General features: G+C 39.8%; 1 protein-coding gene across 3 annotated transcripts in view; it reads left to right on the top strand.

Annotated features, from left to right (window-relative positions):
* Positions 1 to 16001, top strand: part of LOC128742021 (probable G-protein coupled receptor Mth-like 1) — a 265014-nt gene that overhangs the window by 43434 nt on the left and 205579 nt on the right. For all 3 annotated transcript variants that reach the window (XM_053838198.1, XM_053838196.1, XM_053838195.1), the window contains exon 3: positions 4248 to 4464. In XM_053838198.1, coding sequence (XP_053694173.1) covers positions 4248 to 4464 — 217 coding nt within the window. The remainder of the gene's footprint in view (positions 1 to 4247; positions 4465 to 16001) is intronic.

Here is a 16001-nt window from a genome sequence, read left to right as displayed (position 1 = left end):
GAATCGGAGGTAAAATGGGCATTGAATTAGACATGGGACATTGGATTGAACTTTAAATTAAACTTCTGATTAGACTGGACTATTTTTTGCAGAGTACAAACGGATAGCAAAGAGTGGCGTAGGGGTATGAACCAACGGATTGGCGACCAGTAGCCTAGGAACGAGTATAGTGGAGAGAAATTCTTGACATGGCAAGAGCCGCCGCGGCTCTATACTGGTAGAAGACGAAGAAAAAGAAGACTGGTCACTCCTGTGAGTCCACCCCAGGGACGACAATAATTACTACCCTAGTAGCACAGTTGTTACAAACCAGTTGTGGCAACCGATTTGTGACCAATTTTAGTCATAAATGAGTTGCTGCAACTGAAAGTGCCAAATGCGTGCTGCTTGGGTAATAGCGTGAGAAACGAGAGGCTAAGATAGAGCAAGTTTTGAAGGAAGTGCAAAACCCTATCACAAGCACGTTAAAAAATTAATGAAAACTGATTATTGTAATATGAAATGTAGTGCAAGTTTCACAGTGAACACCAGGGTATCGCCAATTAATTAACCGCACTGGTCGAAGTGTTCAATTCAAACATAACATGAATGACATGACATGACACACATAAAAACAACATCCTCGCAGAGACAACACTTAGATTTTCAAAGATTGGATACAGCTAACTCGATACTGACTGAGTGAAAGTTATTCTCTATTTTGGTTTAGCTTCTGTAAAAAAACCTTAAGAATGCCCAAAGGAAACCCTATGGGTATTCCGAAGGTTTGTTTATAGAATATATTGTTATAGAATAATTGCTTATAGTGAGCAAAATAGTTAAAGTCTTACCCGAAGAGGCGAACCAGCCGCAGGCTGAAAACCTCTAAAATAAAGAACAATAATAATAATAATCTCTTATCATTCGATAGTACATTAAGCATAATGAGGGTCCACGTGTTACTGAATTTTTATCATGTTCACATATTCTGACTTTTCTGCCAACTAAGCGTTTCACTATTCAGAAGCTTCAGACTTTTCTGCACTCTACCACCCAAGCCACCGGAGCCGCTCGTCGTCTTCGTCGCCTTCCACCAGTCCGCGATGATGCCGATTTTGTCAGTGCTTTTAAACAGATTTATAAAACTTTTCAATCTGCTTGAAACTATTCTGATTCTCTGGGGAGAGTTTTTGAATAAATGAATCCCTTCTTGCGAGTAATTCGGGGTCAAAATTAGGGTATTTTTATAGTAAAAGTTCTATAGTTCCTAAACAAGCAAAGATAGAGGTTTACTATATTCAGCAATGTTGTGTATTTTTACTATTTGTACAACTTTGTAAAACAGGAAAAAGTCATACAAGAACTACAAAAACGGTTAAAATAGAAAAACTAATTTTAACGATATTTAATAGTATTTTTCTATCTTTGCTGAAGAGATATAAGGTTATTGTCTTCAGCAAAATTTCTTGTAATAATATGCTGTAAAACTTTGCAGAAAACATCAATGTGTTATATTAATACTGAAGAAAAATAAATTTTTTATTGCATTTTTAGGAGGATTAATCAAAATTTGAATTCCGCTGGACGATAGAACCTTTAATTTTAAGAATCTCTTCGAAATGTTCCATAAACCTAGAACCAAGTTTTCCCGTTCAAAGCTAATGCGCACCAAAAAAGGTTCCAGATCAGTGTGCTGTACCCGGTTCATTGAGCTTTCGGTTAACCAATTGAGGGTTAAAATTTAATTTTTAGTAGAAGTTTTCGATATTGTCGATAAGGTTTTAAGTCGTGAATTTTGATAAAAAAAATTCCAAAGATTTTGTTCCGATTTTATCAGTGTTCCCATTTTGTCAGCCCAAAATTCAACACGAAATCGGAACATTACTGTATACGCTAAATATGAGTTAAATAAATACAATATTCCACTTATTTTGTAAGCATAAAGTTTCTTTATGGTTACAAATCATAATAAAATATCCGAAAGAAATTATAATAAATTTTCAGCAACTCCCATAGTTGTGCAACATATGCGTATTAAATTTTATCATGTACTAGCTGACCCGACCAACTTCGTTTTGCCACAAATTAAACAGTGCGGTACATAAATCGTGAATCTCGGATGACCTTTGTCACAATCTCGAGTTTTGAAAGCTCAACCTTAGATGATTCATTTTGGCAGTTACGTCAAGTATGAAAGCATGGGTAGTTTAATATACAAATTTGGAATTTTTCCACACAGTAAAGTAGAAAACAACCCTTCCGTTATTTAGCCAGATAAAGTTAATAAAATAGTTCTCGAGTTATGAGGAAATTTTGTGTTTCATTTGTATGGAAGACCCCCCTTCTAAAGGGGGGAGGGGTCCTAATTCACCATAGAATAAATTTCAATTTCAGTTGTTTGATTACTTTTCGAGGTATGCTCGAGTTATGTTTCATTTGTATGGGAGCCCCCCCCACTCTTAGTGGGAGAATGCAAATTTTCACGCCGATTGGTTCAGTAGTTTTCGATTCTATAGGGAACATACGGACAGACCGACAGACAGACAGAAATTCATTTTTATAGGTATAGATATTGGTGTTGATATGTTAGGTAGCTGAAATCTGCGACATGAAAAAGATTGATAATGGTAACTTCGTTTTTGCAGTTCACGTTTTGCTTTGAAAGTCTTTTTGTGGGCTAAAAATAAGCTAAAATATGACTGAATGGCCGAGCATAAAAAATGTTTTCAATGTTGAACACTAGTGTTCTTCATAATACAATTTAAGAGAAAGGATGAAGCGTGCTTCTTGTACGTACGGAAAGTATCATAAAAAAAGTTGATTCAACAATTTTAATCGTGCTTTTTTTAAGTTGTTTTGAATGGCATTTGTAAACAATTTAAATTGCTCTATCATGGCACAATAGCAACTTAACTGACATTGTTTGGCCGGGAAAATTCCTGTAACCAAATGAGTGACATTTAGTACCTTTTTTACGATTAGAAATTGCTCTATAAATAGGCAAAAGCTAATTACACTTGCTCCTGGAGCACTTTTTACTATGCGAATGATCAAACGAATGTTCGCCGCACGGCGTTGGTTGGGCCCCCCCCCCGATTCGCACCGCTCGAGCAAGCAATAATTAGAGATTATCATGGAGAAACAAACGTAATAATCGACAGTAATCTTGAGTAATTACGGTCGGTTACAAGCAACATAAAGAGGAGACATCGTAGATTAAAGAAGCCGCTGCAAGCTACAAATATAATGAAGGAGTCTTCGAAGAAGAAGACAAAAATCTTTGATATCATTTCTCTTTTTTTACAATTAATGTCTTAATCTTAACGTAGAGAAAAGAATAGAGAATCAGTTTTAGAGCCAGTCTTTATGGACTGCAAACATAAACGTTACCACCTGAAGCAAAATCTCATATCAAAGAGCGTAGGGATCGTTAACTTCTTGCTGAAAGTTTTTTCCTGATTTCTATGGAGGAAAATAATCCGATTCTCAAATTTCTCTCACTAATGATGGCCTGCGAAAAAAAGGATGTTGAAATAGCATTCTTCAAAGCCGAATCAAAAGCATTTAAAAATCGTGTTTCAATGGAAAACGTAACCGATTCCGAACGTCCCCGAAAAAAAGTGAAACCACTCACGCACGAAAAAAAAGCTCAACTACTGGATTACCCAATGCAAACTGGATCAAATTACCAGATTTACTGCTCGCGCCGTCTGTTTGTCCATTATCTCTATTCCCAATTAACATCCCATCCACCCCCCTCCCCGAACCGGAGTCGCGACCCTTTTGAACCCTCCGCTCGTGCCTTGTTTCCGCTAAATTGAACCTTTTAAATATTTTACAGAAATCAATTTCAATTATGGCACACCCAACTCAGTTGTTGATCCATCACGACGCTGCTGGTGCTGTTTGGGTCTGCCCTGTATGTCCGTCCCGACCGACCGACCGACAGACAGACAGACCGGAAAATGCCAACAGCATCATCATCATCATCATCATCAACTTTCATCCCACGAGAGAGGCTCGTCCGGTGGTGTTTGAAAGTCAACACTTTTCCAGCGTGATGTTATCTCTTTCACGATTGTGCGATTGTGTGTCGCTCGTTGGGTGAGGCTGCGGAAGCAGGAGTTAGCATTTTTTCCGGTTAGGGTAACAACGGAGTTGAAAAATTGAATTAATTTTCGGCACTTTTGTCAATTGTGTTGTACGTAAATGTTTGCTGTTAGTGCTTCATCCTAATGACACGTTTTTTTGTTTTGTCTCTCTTCCAGGATGTACGGTTCGCCCTGTACTCGGCCGGTTTGCTGATATCGGTTATCTTCTTGGCGGCCACGTTGGCCACCGGTTACCTGGTGACTTCGCAGCATCACGTCCTGCACTGGCGCTGCCAGACGCACTACGTAACATGTTTGCTGATCGGCGATCTGTTTCTGGCCATCGTTCAGCTGTCCGGAAATTCGATCACTGGTCCAGCCTGCACAATGATAGGTAAGTTCGGCCGGTCGGTCGGTCGTTATCTGCATGTCAAGCGTCTCAGCTCCGGGTCCGGTTCGGCCGCTTGCTGAGAAATGAGGCCAAAGCCAGAGCCAGAGCGCAGAACAATCGCGGCGCGGCGGAGGCAATTATCTATAATTAAGATCTTATTATGAAACATTTCGCATAGTTGAGATGCCGTGGCGGTCAGTCTCGGTTCTTGGAAAATATACAGAGTGCCACACAGCTCCTTAGTTGCCACTCTCCGATGCCACTGCACCAAGTCGAGAGAACCAGTTTGGCTAATTTATGGCTCGAATGGCAACAAATAAACGCGGGCCGGGTGAAGGGGGCGACGGCAGTGAACTGCTTTTGTCTGGCAAAAGTAGTGGAACCATAAAGTGAATGCTGCTTGGCACTGGGAAACAGGGTTTCGAAGAAGACCGGATGGGAGAGTGGGGTGGTTAGACTAGACCAACCTAGCAATAACGACGGTACGGCTGGATGGTAATAATGGGCTTTTCCGAACCAATTTACCAGTCTGTGGTTTTTTTGGGCACTGCTGCTGCTGCAATCGAATGAATAAGAAAGCCAAAGCCGGAAAGATGATTGTCTTTCTGAGGGGTACAACGACGGAATGGCCGTCGAGGTGGAGCAAGGTTTTGCCATGTTTTGTGTTTGGTGCAGTTCTAAATTACTTCGATTGGCACTTGACTTTGGCTTGATCTTTTTCTAAGGCCTTGTTTTTAACAAAAGATTTCTCGGATACAAAAGGTAATTAAATCTGGACACTTAATTCAAATAATAAACATTTACAAGGGGTTCATCGATCTGTACGAAGCGACTGCCTTTTACCTTCCTACCGGATATAAAAGTGATCATTTCTCCTGCGTAAACATTACCCACTACTAGGGTTGCTTCTGCCCCTGCCGATGATGATATTGTCTAGAGAGCATCATCGGAAGGAACGCTTCCAAGCTCCGCAGTCAAGCGAAAGTTTTCCGCTTCGTCGGAGCATTTTGCATTCCTTTTGCCTGCCTGCTGCCTGCCTCCGGATCCAAAGCGAGTGGCAATTGTAAAATTGGAGAATTTATGTTCCAGTTGCTTTGTAGTCCAATAAAGCTTCGCTTTGCTGGCTGGCCGGCAGCCGTTCGTTCGGGTCGGTTGTTGTTCTGTTCACTCAGGAAGTTCCTTCGGTGGCACGCCGCCATGAAAGCCGGCCGGGAATGAAGTGATTGTTATTATTACTATTACCGTGTTGTTCATAAATTATGGTGGCCGGTGCGCTGCTGATAGTATTATACGTTTCGGTTGTTTCCTCTCGATGGCTGGCGGTGCTTGGACTGTGGCCGCTTTTGATGCCGACCGAGAGGAAACAGTAACGCTGTTAATTTGGCTTAATGTACATTTAAAGGATGTAAGTATTGTTTCGATTCCTCCTTTGTCGGAAATGGAAACTTGGTGATTGATTGTTTCCAAGATTGCATGCATAATTTATATTATATAGAGATAATTTCGAATCGTCCTACCCCTGGCAACCGGTGCTTCCACACCTAACAACCGATTTGCCAGCATAATTTTAGCAAACTTCATAACGGCTGGCATTCCCCCATCGCTACTCGTAAGGTTAATTTTATTAAGAATGTTTAATTAGAGACATTTATTGCTTGTCCTGCCGCTGGCAATTCGTCGCAACGTGACGCAGCTTGATACATATGCACTGTGCCCATATTGACAATCCTAACGGCCCTCCGTTGAATTTGGTCCAGCAGTGCAACTGTACTTGAGGCACCATTACATAGCGTGAATTTGAGCTATCTTCAGTTAGGAGTGTTTTCTGGAAAATGTTTGAAAATCATATTCAAATGGGTTAAACTTTATTTTTACTCACCTAATTTTACGCTAATTTGAGCTAATTGAGAGGAAAACCAATTCTCAATACATTTGGGACCGGCCCGACATTCGTCACGTAGTTTGTAAACGGTTCCTAAATTGCAACCGTGTAAAAAAAGATTTCAGTGTACAATGTTCTAGTCGCATCACTTTCATATAATACCATATAATTATTCCAAATTCACCGAGATCGAGCGGAGTGTAAGAATAGGAGTGGCTCATTCCCGTGAGTTCCATCAGAAGCCACTAACCGACATATATGATCGCACGAACAGGTGATGGAACGCATAATTGTTGATTTGTTCTGAATTATGGGCGCTTAAAAAACTAAATTTTTGATGACAATACACTCGTTGCCAACTTCGTGGGTTCATGCCGGGTCCCGTTCATCTGTGGTAGATAATTTTGAAAAAACAATCCAAAGAAAAAGTTTCGTGTTTTAAAAGTAAAAGGTTCGCCTTTCACAATGATAATGAGAATTGATGAAGTTTGCAGCATGAATGGAAAGGAAGTAAGCGAAGTACATTAAGACAGTCTACGTCGGGCTATTCGTTTGTTTGGTGGTGAAGGCCGTGCATCTCGAGATTATCACCGATCTATCATCCGTCGCCTGCATCAATGCTATCAGACGATTTGTCGCACGCCGCGGACGGGTTCTTGAGTTGCACTGCAACAACGCGTCCGCATTCGTCGGGGCGGATCGCGAGTTACGTAAAGTGCGACAAGATTTCCTGCAGGAGCTTTGGATTACTCTTCTGGGAATGACATAATATTTCGTTTCATCCCTGCTCGCGCTTCACATTTCGGAGGCATATGGGAAGCCGGCATAAAATCATTTAAGTACCATTTTAGACGCATTATGGGTCTGAAGGCCTTTTCTACTTTCGTAACGCAAATTGAGTCTGTGCTAAACTCGCGTCCACTTTTACCAATTTCTGACTCACCGCATGACGTTTCCGCCTTGACTCCAGGGCATTTTATTGCTGGGGAGCCTCTACTATCAAGACCTGTGGCGCTGCTGGTCTCGTGACTACGTGAGTCAGTTACGTCATCGCAGTAAATGGTAATGCCCATCAGTGGATATTCATCAGGGACAAGTGGTTCTGTTGAAGCTCGACGACTACCCACCACTACGATACGCCCCTTGGACGTGTCACCGTGACACATCACTTCCAATCGAGTCTAATTGTGAAAATCAACCTGGTCTTCCGAGATCATCACCTGTAATCGACGAAGTTGTTGGTTGAAACGGACGGTTTCAACGGCGGCCGGCATGTTGTGAAACCTTAATTCTTTTCAACAATTTGCTTAAAATCACACGCGTTTATATTTTTTCGATACACTTTATATAGAGTAAGGAGGGGTCAAAGTGCGATGGAGGTAAAAGTGCGATTCAATGATTTATCGGTGCAGATTCCGAGTAAATTGACTACATTAGCATGGATGAGTGACTACTTTGACAGCTTGTATCTCACGTAAACTTTGGTTGCTTACGAATCATAGTTGCTGAGTTATGTGCAAATGTTATTTTAGGGTGGTTTTGATGTAATTTTTCGTAATACGGCAATTACAATATCAACAGAAGGATATTACTTGTTGAAAATTTGTAGCAACGTTTTACATTACTCACATATCTGTTTTGAAAATACAGTGAAAAGAATTTACAAAATATATTTCGCTTTTCCGTAATTTAATCTAACCCCGTCAAGCGTCTAGCAGGGTAAAAGTGCGATTCACGAACGGGGCAAAAGTGCAATTCATGGATGAGGCAAAAATGTATAGCTAATTATATACAGCTTTAGTGCTCTACAGATGTTGGCCGAAGAAAAACAATGTTTTTCCGCTGATGAAACAAACGTTTGGAAAAGTTTCGATCTGACGGAGGCTGCAATACACCAGCGCAAAATAGAAAAGGTGCAAATTGAGAATATTCCTTACCGAAACATACCGCAGATTGAAGATAAAATGGTTTTGTTAGCTACTGCTGAGCTAATTTCATGGATTTGAGCTTCGCACTTTCGCCCCGCGGTATTCGCATTTTCGTCCCGCTAGTGGGGTAAAAGTGCGAATCGGCACTTGATCAGAATAATGAAGAATTTATTTTGCATAACACTATTATTTCAGATAATTCATAGTTCAATGTGAAGACATTGAGCTACTGCATCACTATAAAATATGCTGTCCTTCTTTATAACTCACGAAAATTGATGACAACTTCATACATCGCACTTATGCTCTGCCCTACTCTATGTTATTCGCATTTATATTCAATGCATAATTATGTCAAATGTAATTTTCTAATGTTACAAATACTACGTTACGCACTTCGCCCACTACCCAAAACTCCCACAAAACATCTACCAATTGTAACAAATTGAATAACTATCAAAGGGCCTACAATAACGAAATATAAAAATCGAAATCAAGAGAAGCCTATTAAAGTCAGTCACAATGAGCACAAGTAAAAAGCTCACTTTTTATTAGTTCACTCGTTTTAAACAAAAGTCTGTCGTTCGGATCACCGTACCACTCTGCAGAGTTAATTTCGCAACATTGGTTCCGTTCCGGTAAAACCTGCGGCCGCTGCAATACGTTCTCCCGGTAAACAGGCAGTAAAAACATAGCAAAAATTGACGCTGTTCGATATGTGTATCTTCGCTGGCCGGAATAGGACCCACAGGACGTAGTGTGATAAGCGTGGAAGGCAATAACGGTAGAAATTCACTAAGCTTGCCACTTTATTGGTGACAAGAAAAAAGGAGCTCTATAGTGGACTGTATATTTATTTATTGCATACGACCTGCACGGTCGGTATGCGAGAACGAACTGATTACAATCTATAATCTGCGCGATAGCACTCAGCTATCACTGATCTAGTACGATCCAATCACCGATGATAACCGATGCCAGTATTGAGATTGATAACCATGTATCTCATGTGGTAGGCGCCAGAGAGCAAATAATGATGTTGATAATAATAATTGGATCTCAACGATACTATCAAAATGCTATTTAAACTATACGTAACATACCGGCGGCCTTGAGTTAACTCAACACAAACTAATACTAATTTGTACAATAAATAATGACACTATTTTTCCCTGATCACTCATTCATCACAATTGATACTGCGCTTTCATTGGTATTTTCTCCCACTACAACTCATTGTAGTTTGGTTGAACTGCTGGTGAATGGATCGACTGTCCTTTCTCACTGGTGACGTTGTCCTTCTTGTGTAACACGATGAATCCGTGCACTGATGTCATGCGTTAAACAGTTTGGAATGCGGCACTGGAGATAGCAACATGTTGCGATTCCTGTTGAAAATAAACACAACTGTAATCCGAAGCATAGATTTCCATGGGAGTCACGTAACTTATGTTTCGGCCCCCTGGCAGTAGAAAGGTGGAACCTTCAAAATATGCCAAAGATTGCCCCGTGGGGGCAATGAATACTCATCTGTGTATCAGCCAGCTGCTGACGGTGGTATATCGATGTGATGAATGGTGCAAACGATGACAGGGTGAGACTAATCTACGATGACATCTCGTCGTACCTTCGTTGGCTAGCAAGCATCAATGGCTAGCAGAGGTCAAAGCATCTGTGAAATAATACGAAGCGATTTGGATCCGAAACAAACACTAAAGTGGATCGACGTAACTTAAATATCGGCCCCCTTGGCGATGCAGTGGAATGCACTACAAGTTGCCGAAAGTTGCCCCATATGGGGGCGTACTTATCCTATTATTATCCAGGCGCAGCTTCTCAAAGCGGTTGAAACGAATAGGTCCAAAAACAAGATAGATATCTAATTTCCTAACGACGAAAAACAAAGCAGTAGGTTCCAACAACAATATATATGTTGAACGTAACTTAAGGGTTGCCCCCAGGCATATACGGCCAATTTTATGCCGACAGCTGCCCAAAGTGCCCCAATGGGGGCGAGAATACTAAGGTTTAATAGACAACTAGTTGATTACACTGTGACACAGAGGAGGAAGATTGTCCTCGGTTCTGTGGAATCGACCATATCGATGAACAACGTTTCCATATCGTTTAGCTGCACTGCTGTACTCGCTGCCATCCGCTCGTTCGGCCTTCCGATGTTTCCGGGAGGACCGATTTCAATTTTCCCGACAATTATCGCACTTGCCCTTTTTAAAGCAGCACAGTATCCGTGAAGTACGCATGATATTACATTTCTGTCAAACGTAATCCAGCGTGGTTCAGAAACTGTATAAATTCGGTCCAGGCTGGTATTGATCTCCAGCCGTTGTGGTTGTAGTTTCATGCTTATTGATTCGATCCAAGAATGCTTTGGTGTCCAAAGTTTCTGGAGAAACAGGTTTCGCTGCATGATAACTGGACAAGCTAATCCATACGGATCAAATAGACGTGCGGCATCGGATAACACTACGCGATGATGTATTAGGGACAATGGCTTCCAGTGTAGCATTTTGACCCAAAAAAGATCAGTAGACTCTTCAATGGAGAGACAATTCTTCGTTGTGCATGTCTCCAACTCCCAAAACCGTACTGGCTGCTCGTGAAACTCTTTAGTGGTGACCGTAGTAGCAACTGCGATGCTAAAGCTCATAACAGGATGCTCAGGAACTTCTCCAGCCACTATCCAACCGAGTTGCGTATTGCACAGGATTGGACCAGATTCTGAAAGCTTCATCTGTTCGCCCAGCAATAAATCGTAGAAAATCGAAACTCCCAGGATGGCATCAATAGCGCTGGACTCATGGAAGCATGGGTCAGCGAGACAGATATCAGCGGGCAGGTTCCAAGTGCTAATATCAATATTATGCTGCGGCAAGTTCAACGTGATTCGAGACAACACGTAAAACTTCAACTCTCTAGTCTCGAATGAAGAATAGCGTGACATTATCTTAGCTATTACCGATTGCTTTGACACAGTCAAAGAATCACCTACACCTTTTACCGGCATGATTTCATGGAAACGTTTAAAGTTCAACCGTCGAGATAGATTCTCCGTAATTACACAGATTTGGGACCCATTATCCAATAATACACGAGCGAGAGTTGTGTTCCCGAAACGGTCAACAATTTTAATGATCGCAGTTGACAGAAGTGTAGTGTTTCGATGACCGCGATTGTTGTGTAGCGTAGTAGTGTGGTAAAGAGTAGCTGTGGTGTTTGTGGGAGGTGGCTGTAGTGTAGATTGCGAGATAGTGTTGTATACTGATGCTATTTGAGGATTGGATTGAGTAGTATTCATCCGGGATTGGTTTTGAGATTGTGAGTGCGGTTGTTGCTGAATTTGGGACTGTTGAAAAGACTGCGTTTGCGCGTTCACGTTACCGACTTGAGGCCTGTTCGGGAAGTTTTGATGTTCGGTATGTGCGTTCGAAGAGCCTGGAATGAACGGATGTAGAAGATGATGATGCCCTTGTCCACATTGCGCACAATTGCGTTCAGAACAATCCATCATGTAATGGCCTGGAGATAAACAGTTTAAGCACCATCCCAGTCTACGGATGGCTATTTTTCTGTCCACAACTCTCATCCTACCAAATCGGTGACACTGTTCAATGCTATGCGGTCCGTTGTTACAAATTGGACAATTACTTGCGGTAGGTGTTACCATGTGAATTGCAGGGCTCCTGAAAGATCGATGTTGTTCGGCTCCACTCCGTCCAGACGTAAAATGTAGAATTGCGCAATGTTGTTCCAAAAACTCAGCCATTTCTTCATATTGAGGGATATCCTTGGACGCATGATGTGTTTCCCAGTGGCGAAGCGTTACATTATCTAGTTTCTGCGACAGCATGAAAGCTAAAATTGTGCTCCAATTTCTTGTATTCTCTCCTAACTTCTCTAACTGTTGTAGATTTGCCTTAAATGTCAGCAAAATAGCATTCAGGGCTTCAAACGACTCCGTCTTCATGACCGGAGTTGCAAACAACGCCTTCAAATGCTCATTGGCTATCAGCTTGTGGTTCTCATACTTTGTCTCAAGTATAGCCCAAGCAATATTGTATGTTGCAGCACTAACTTGCACTTGATTAATTTGAAGCAGTGCATCGTCTCGCAATGAAGCTCTCAAGTAATTGAATTTATCTATTGTGCTCAAGTCCTCATTGTTATGAATCAGCGATTTAAAATTATCCCGAAAGTTAATCCATTCCTCCAATTTGCCAGAAAACGTAGGTAATTTAAGCTCAGGGTATTTTATCCGGGAGGTCCGGCATTGTTCAGTAACAACCGGCTGGCATTCAACAACGGTCCCAGCATTATTTATACGTTTCGCTAGTAGTGCAGACTTTAAACGAAAATATGAATTCTCGCACTCCTTGAAGGTACGAACATCACCGACACGGGCATCACTGCCAGCGGTAGCAGCATCATCATCAGCAGCATCTTCGTATGTATCACCAGCATCCACTTCATCCAAAATCACAGCTATTTTCACACGAACAGCACAAAACGATTCATAAATTTCATCCAATTTTGTTAAACGCAGCTCAACCACATCTTTATCACGCTCGTCATTATAGTTGTCTAGAAATTCTTGCACATTGTCCAGCGATGTTCTCAGCTGCTTCTCCTGCTTAATCAGCTGTCTCAGTTCTTTGGACGGCATTTTTTAGGCACACTTGAACACTTTCACTGTATAATAAACACTCCCGAGACCTCAAGCGGAACGGATTGACAAATGAACTGACAGCCCAAATCGAAAACCACTCATTGTGGAAATTTATCAAAATGCAAACCGAAAAGTGCTACGCATAAATAATCAACCGGAGAAACTCAAAACCAGGCAAATCAGTTGGATCAAACTCGCAATGAAATACGGTAGTAATATAGCGCTTGCAATTTGTATCAAGACAATAGGTAACGCGCCTTTATTTGATCGTTCTACATGCAATCAATGAGAAATCAAGCCACCTTAACCACACAATGACACACAATAGCTACTTATCTGGTTCCTTTGTGCTCGATGATAGCCGTCCGATAGCAGGAAAGAATTCAACATGTGGCGATCACTTATCCAACCCAGATGACCGTATAACCGAACGCAGCAGCTACCACAAAATGCACTTCGCTTATTTCCCTTTTTGATAGCCAACCGTCAGACTATTGGCCCACAAGTGATTTAGATATCACAGCTAATTTCGATAGGCATCAACCAGCCTAATTCTCCCGAACAATGCATTCACTTATACAATGCACCCACGCTATTAGATCGAACAGGTGGTCCTGCGGATTGGTCCTATCCGGCTCGAAGGACCAGAAAATGTTCGATATGTGTATCTTCGCTGGCCGGAATAGGACCCACAGGACGTAGTGTGATAAGCGTGGAAGGCAATAACGGTAGAAATTCACTAAGCTTGCCACTTTATTGGTGACAAGAAAAAAGGAGCTCTATAGTGGACTGTATATTTATTTATTGCATACGACCTGCACGGTCGGTATGCGAGAACGAACTGATTACAATCTATAATCTGCGCGATAGCACTCAGCTATCACTGATCTAGTACGATCCAATCACCGATGATAACCGATGCCAGTATTGAGATTGATAACCATGTATCTCATGTGGTAGGCGCCAGAGAGCAAATAATGATGTTGATAATAATAATTGGATCTCAACGATACTATCAAAATGCTATTTAAACTATACGTAACAGACGCTATAAAGTAAAAGACAAGAAACAAAATGTGATTAATTTTTTTTTGCTCATATACAAGTGGTCAATCTTTTACTTTTTTCGGTATGAGTAAATTGGATGAACTGAAAGTTTTAATGTTCGGCTAAAAATATTGACTAAGCGAAGCAAAGAGAGAAAGAGCGAGGAAGAGAAAGAGAAAGTGAGAAAGCGAGGAACACGACTGAGCAAAAGGGAAATGTAGAGGGAAGGGAGATTAAAAAGGACGAAAAAAGAGAGATGAGGAAGGGAAAGCGAGGGAGAGGAAAGAGAAAAGGGGGATAGAGAGGAGGAGGAAAAAGAGTAGGCAGAGATAGAGGAGGGTGAAACGTGAGAAGGCGACGAGAGAGGCAACAAAAGAAAAGAAGGAAAAAAGTGAAAACGAAGTGAGTGTGAAGGGAAAAAGTAAAGTGAAAGAAAGAGAGAAGAGAGAAAGAATACGACAAGGATGGAGAGACAAGAGAGAAAAGAAGCAAAGAGAGAGAGGGGATAGGAAGAAAGGAAGGAAAAAAGGTAAAGGTAGCAAGGGAAAGAGAAAGAAATATGCAGAAAGAGAAATGAAAAAAGGAAATATGAAAGATAAAAATAAAGGTAAAACTAAAAAGGATGAAAAATATAGAAAAGAGAAAAGGGATAAAAAATCTAAAAAGGATAAGGATAAAAAAGGAAAAAAATAAAATAATGAAGAAAAAGAAAAGGATAAAGAAAAAGATAAAGAAAAGGATAAAGAAAAGGATAAAGAAAAGGATAAAGAAAAGGATAAAGAAAAGGATAAAGAAAAGGATAAAGAAAAGGATAAAAAAAGGATAAAGATAAAGATAAAGATAAAGATAAAGATAAAGATAAAGATAAAGATAAAGATAAAGATAAAGATAAAGATAAAGATAAAGATAAAGATAAAGATAAAGATAAAGATAAAGATAAAGATAAAGATAAAGATAAAGATAAAGATAAAGATAAAGATAAAGATAAAGATAAAGATAAAGATAAAGATAAAGATAAAGATAAAGATAAAGATAAAGATAAAGATAAAGATAAAGATAAAGATAAAGATAAAGATAAAGATAAAGATAAAGATAAAGATAAAGATAAAGATAAAGATAAAGATAAAGATAAAGATAAAGATAAAGATAAAGATAAAGATAAAGATAAAGATAAAGATAAAGATAAAGATAAAGATAAAGATAAAGATAAAGATAAAGATAAAGATAAAGATAAAGATAAAGATAAAGATAAAGATAAAGATAAAGATAAAGATAAAGATAAAGATAAAGATAAAGATAAAGATAAAGATAAAGATAAAGATAAAGATAAAGATAAAGATAAAGATAAAGATAAAGATAAAGATAAAGATAAAGATAAAGATAAAGATAAAGATAAAGATAAAGATAAAGATAAAGATAAAGATAAAGATAAAGATAAAGATAAAGATAAAGATAAAGATAAAGATAAAGATAAAGATAAAGATAAAGATAAAGATAAAGATAAAGATAAAGATAAAGATAAAGATAAAGATAAAGATAAAGATAAAGATAAAGATAAAGATAAAGATAAAGATAAAGATAAAGATAGAAATAGAAATAGAAATAAAGATGGAGTTATAAATAAAGACGGAAAGGGCTATAGATTGGGTTATGATAGGCTGACCAGACATTCCGGATTTTAGGGTACAGTTCCGGACTTTAGTTTTCCCTGGATTATCCAGTTTTCCGTCCCGGCAAGTCATTGCCGTCCCTCATTGATTAATTTTTGTTATCGCGGTAGTCGAATGTTAAAAATTTCAGCAAACGGTACAGCTGAGACAGATTTCTTTCTGAAAGTAGTGAAGAGGTTTTCAAGCAGAATTCTATTATTAATGATGAATTGTTAGATCAATTTCATTTCACTTAAAATTCCTGTAGTTTTGTATTTAGTTGCCTCTAAATGAATTAGTCATACTCTTTCTTAAGGCTAAAGTTAGGGCCAGGGTTAGAGCTAGGGCTA

The sequence above is a fragment of the Sabethes cyaneus genome, chromosome 3 (genome assembly GCF_943734655.1).
Source record: "Sabethes cyaneus chromosome 3, idSabCyanKW18_F2, whole genome shotgun sequence".
Classification (NCBI taxonomy): domain Eukaryota; kingdom Metazoa; phylum Arthropoda; class Insecta; order Diptera; family Culicidae; genus Sabethes; species Sabethes cyaneus.
Note: the sequence above shows the minus strand (reverse complement) of the source record. Positions and strands in the feature narration are given on the sequence as shown.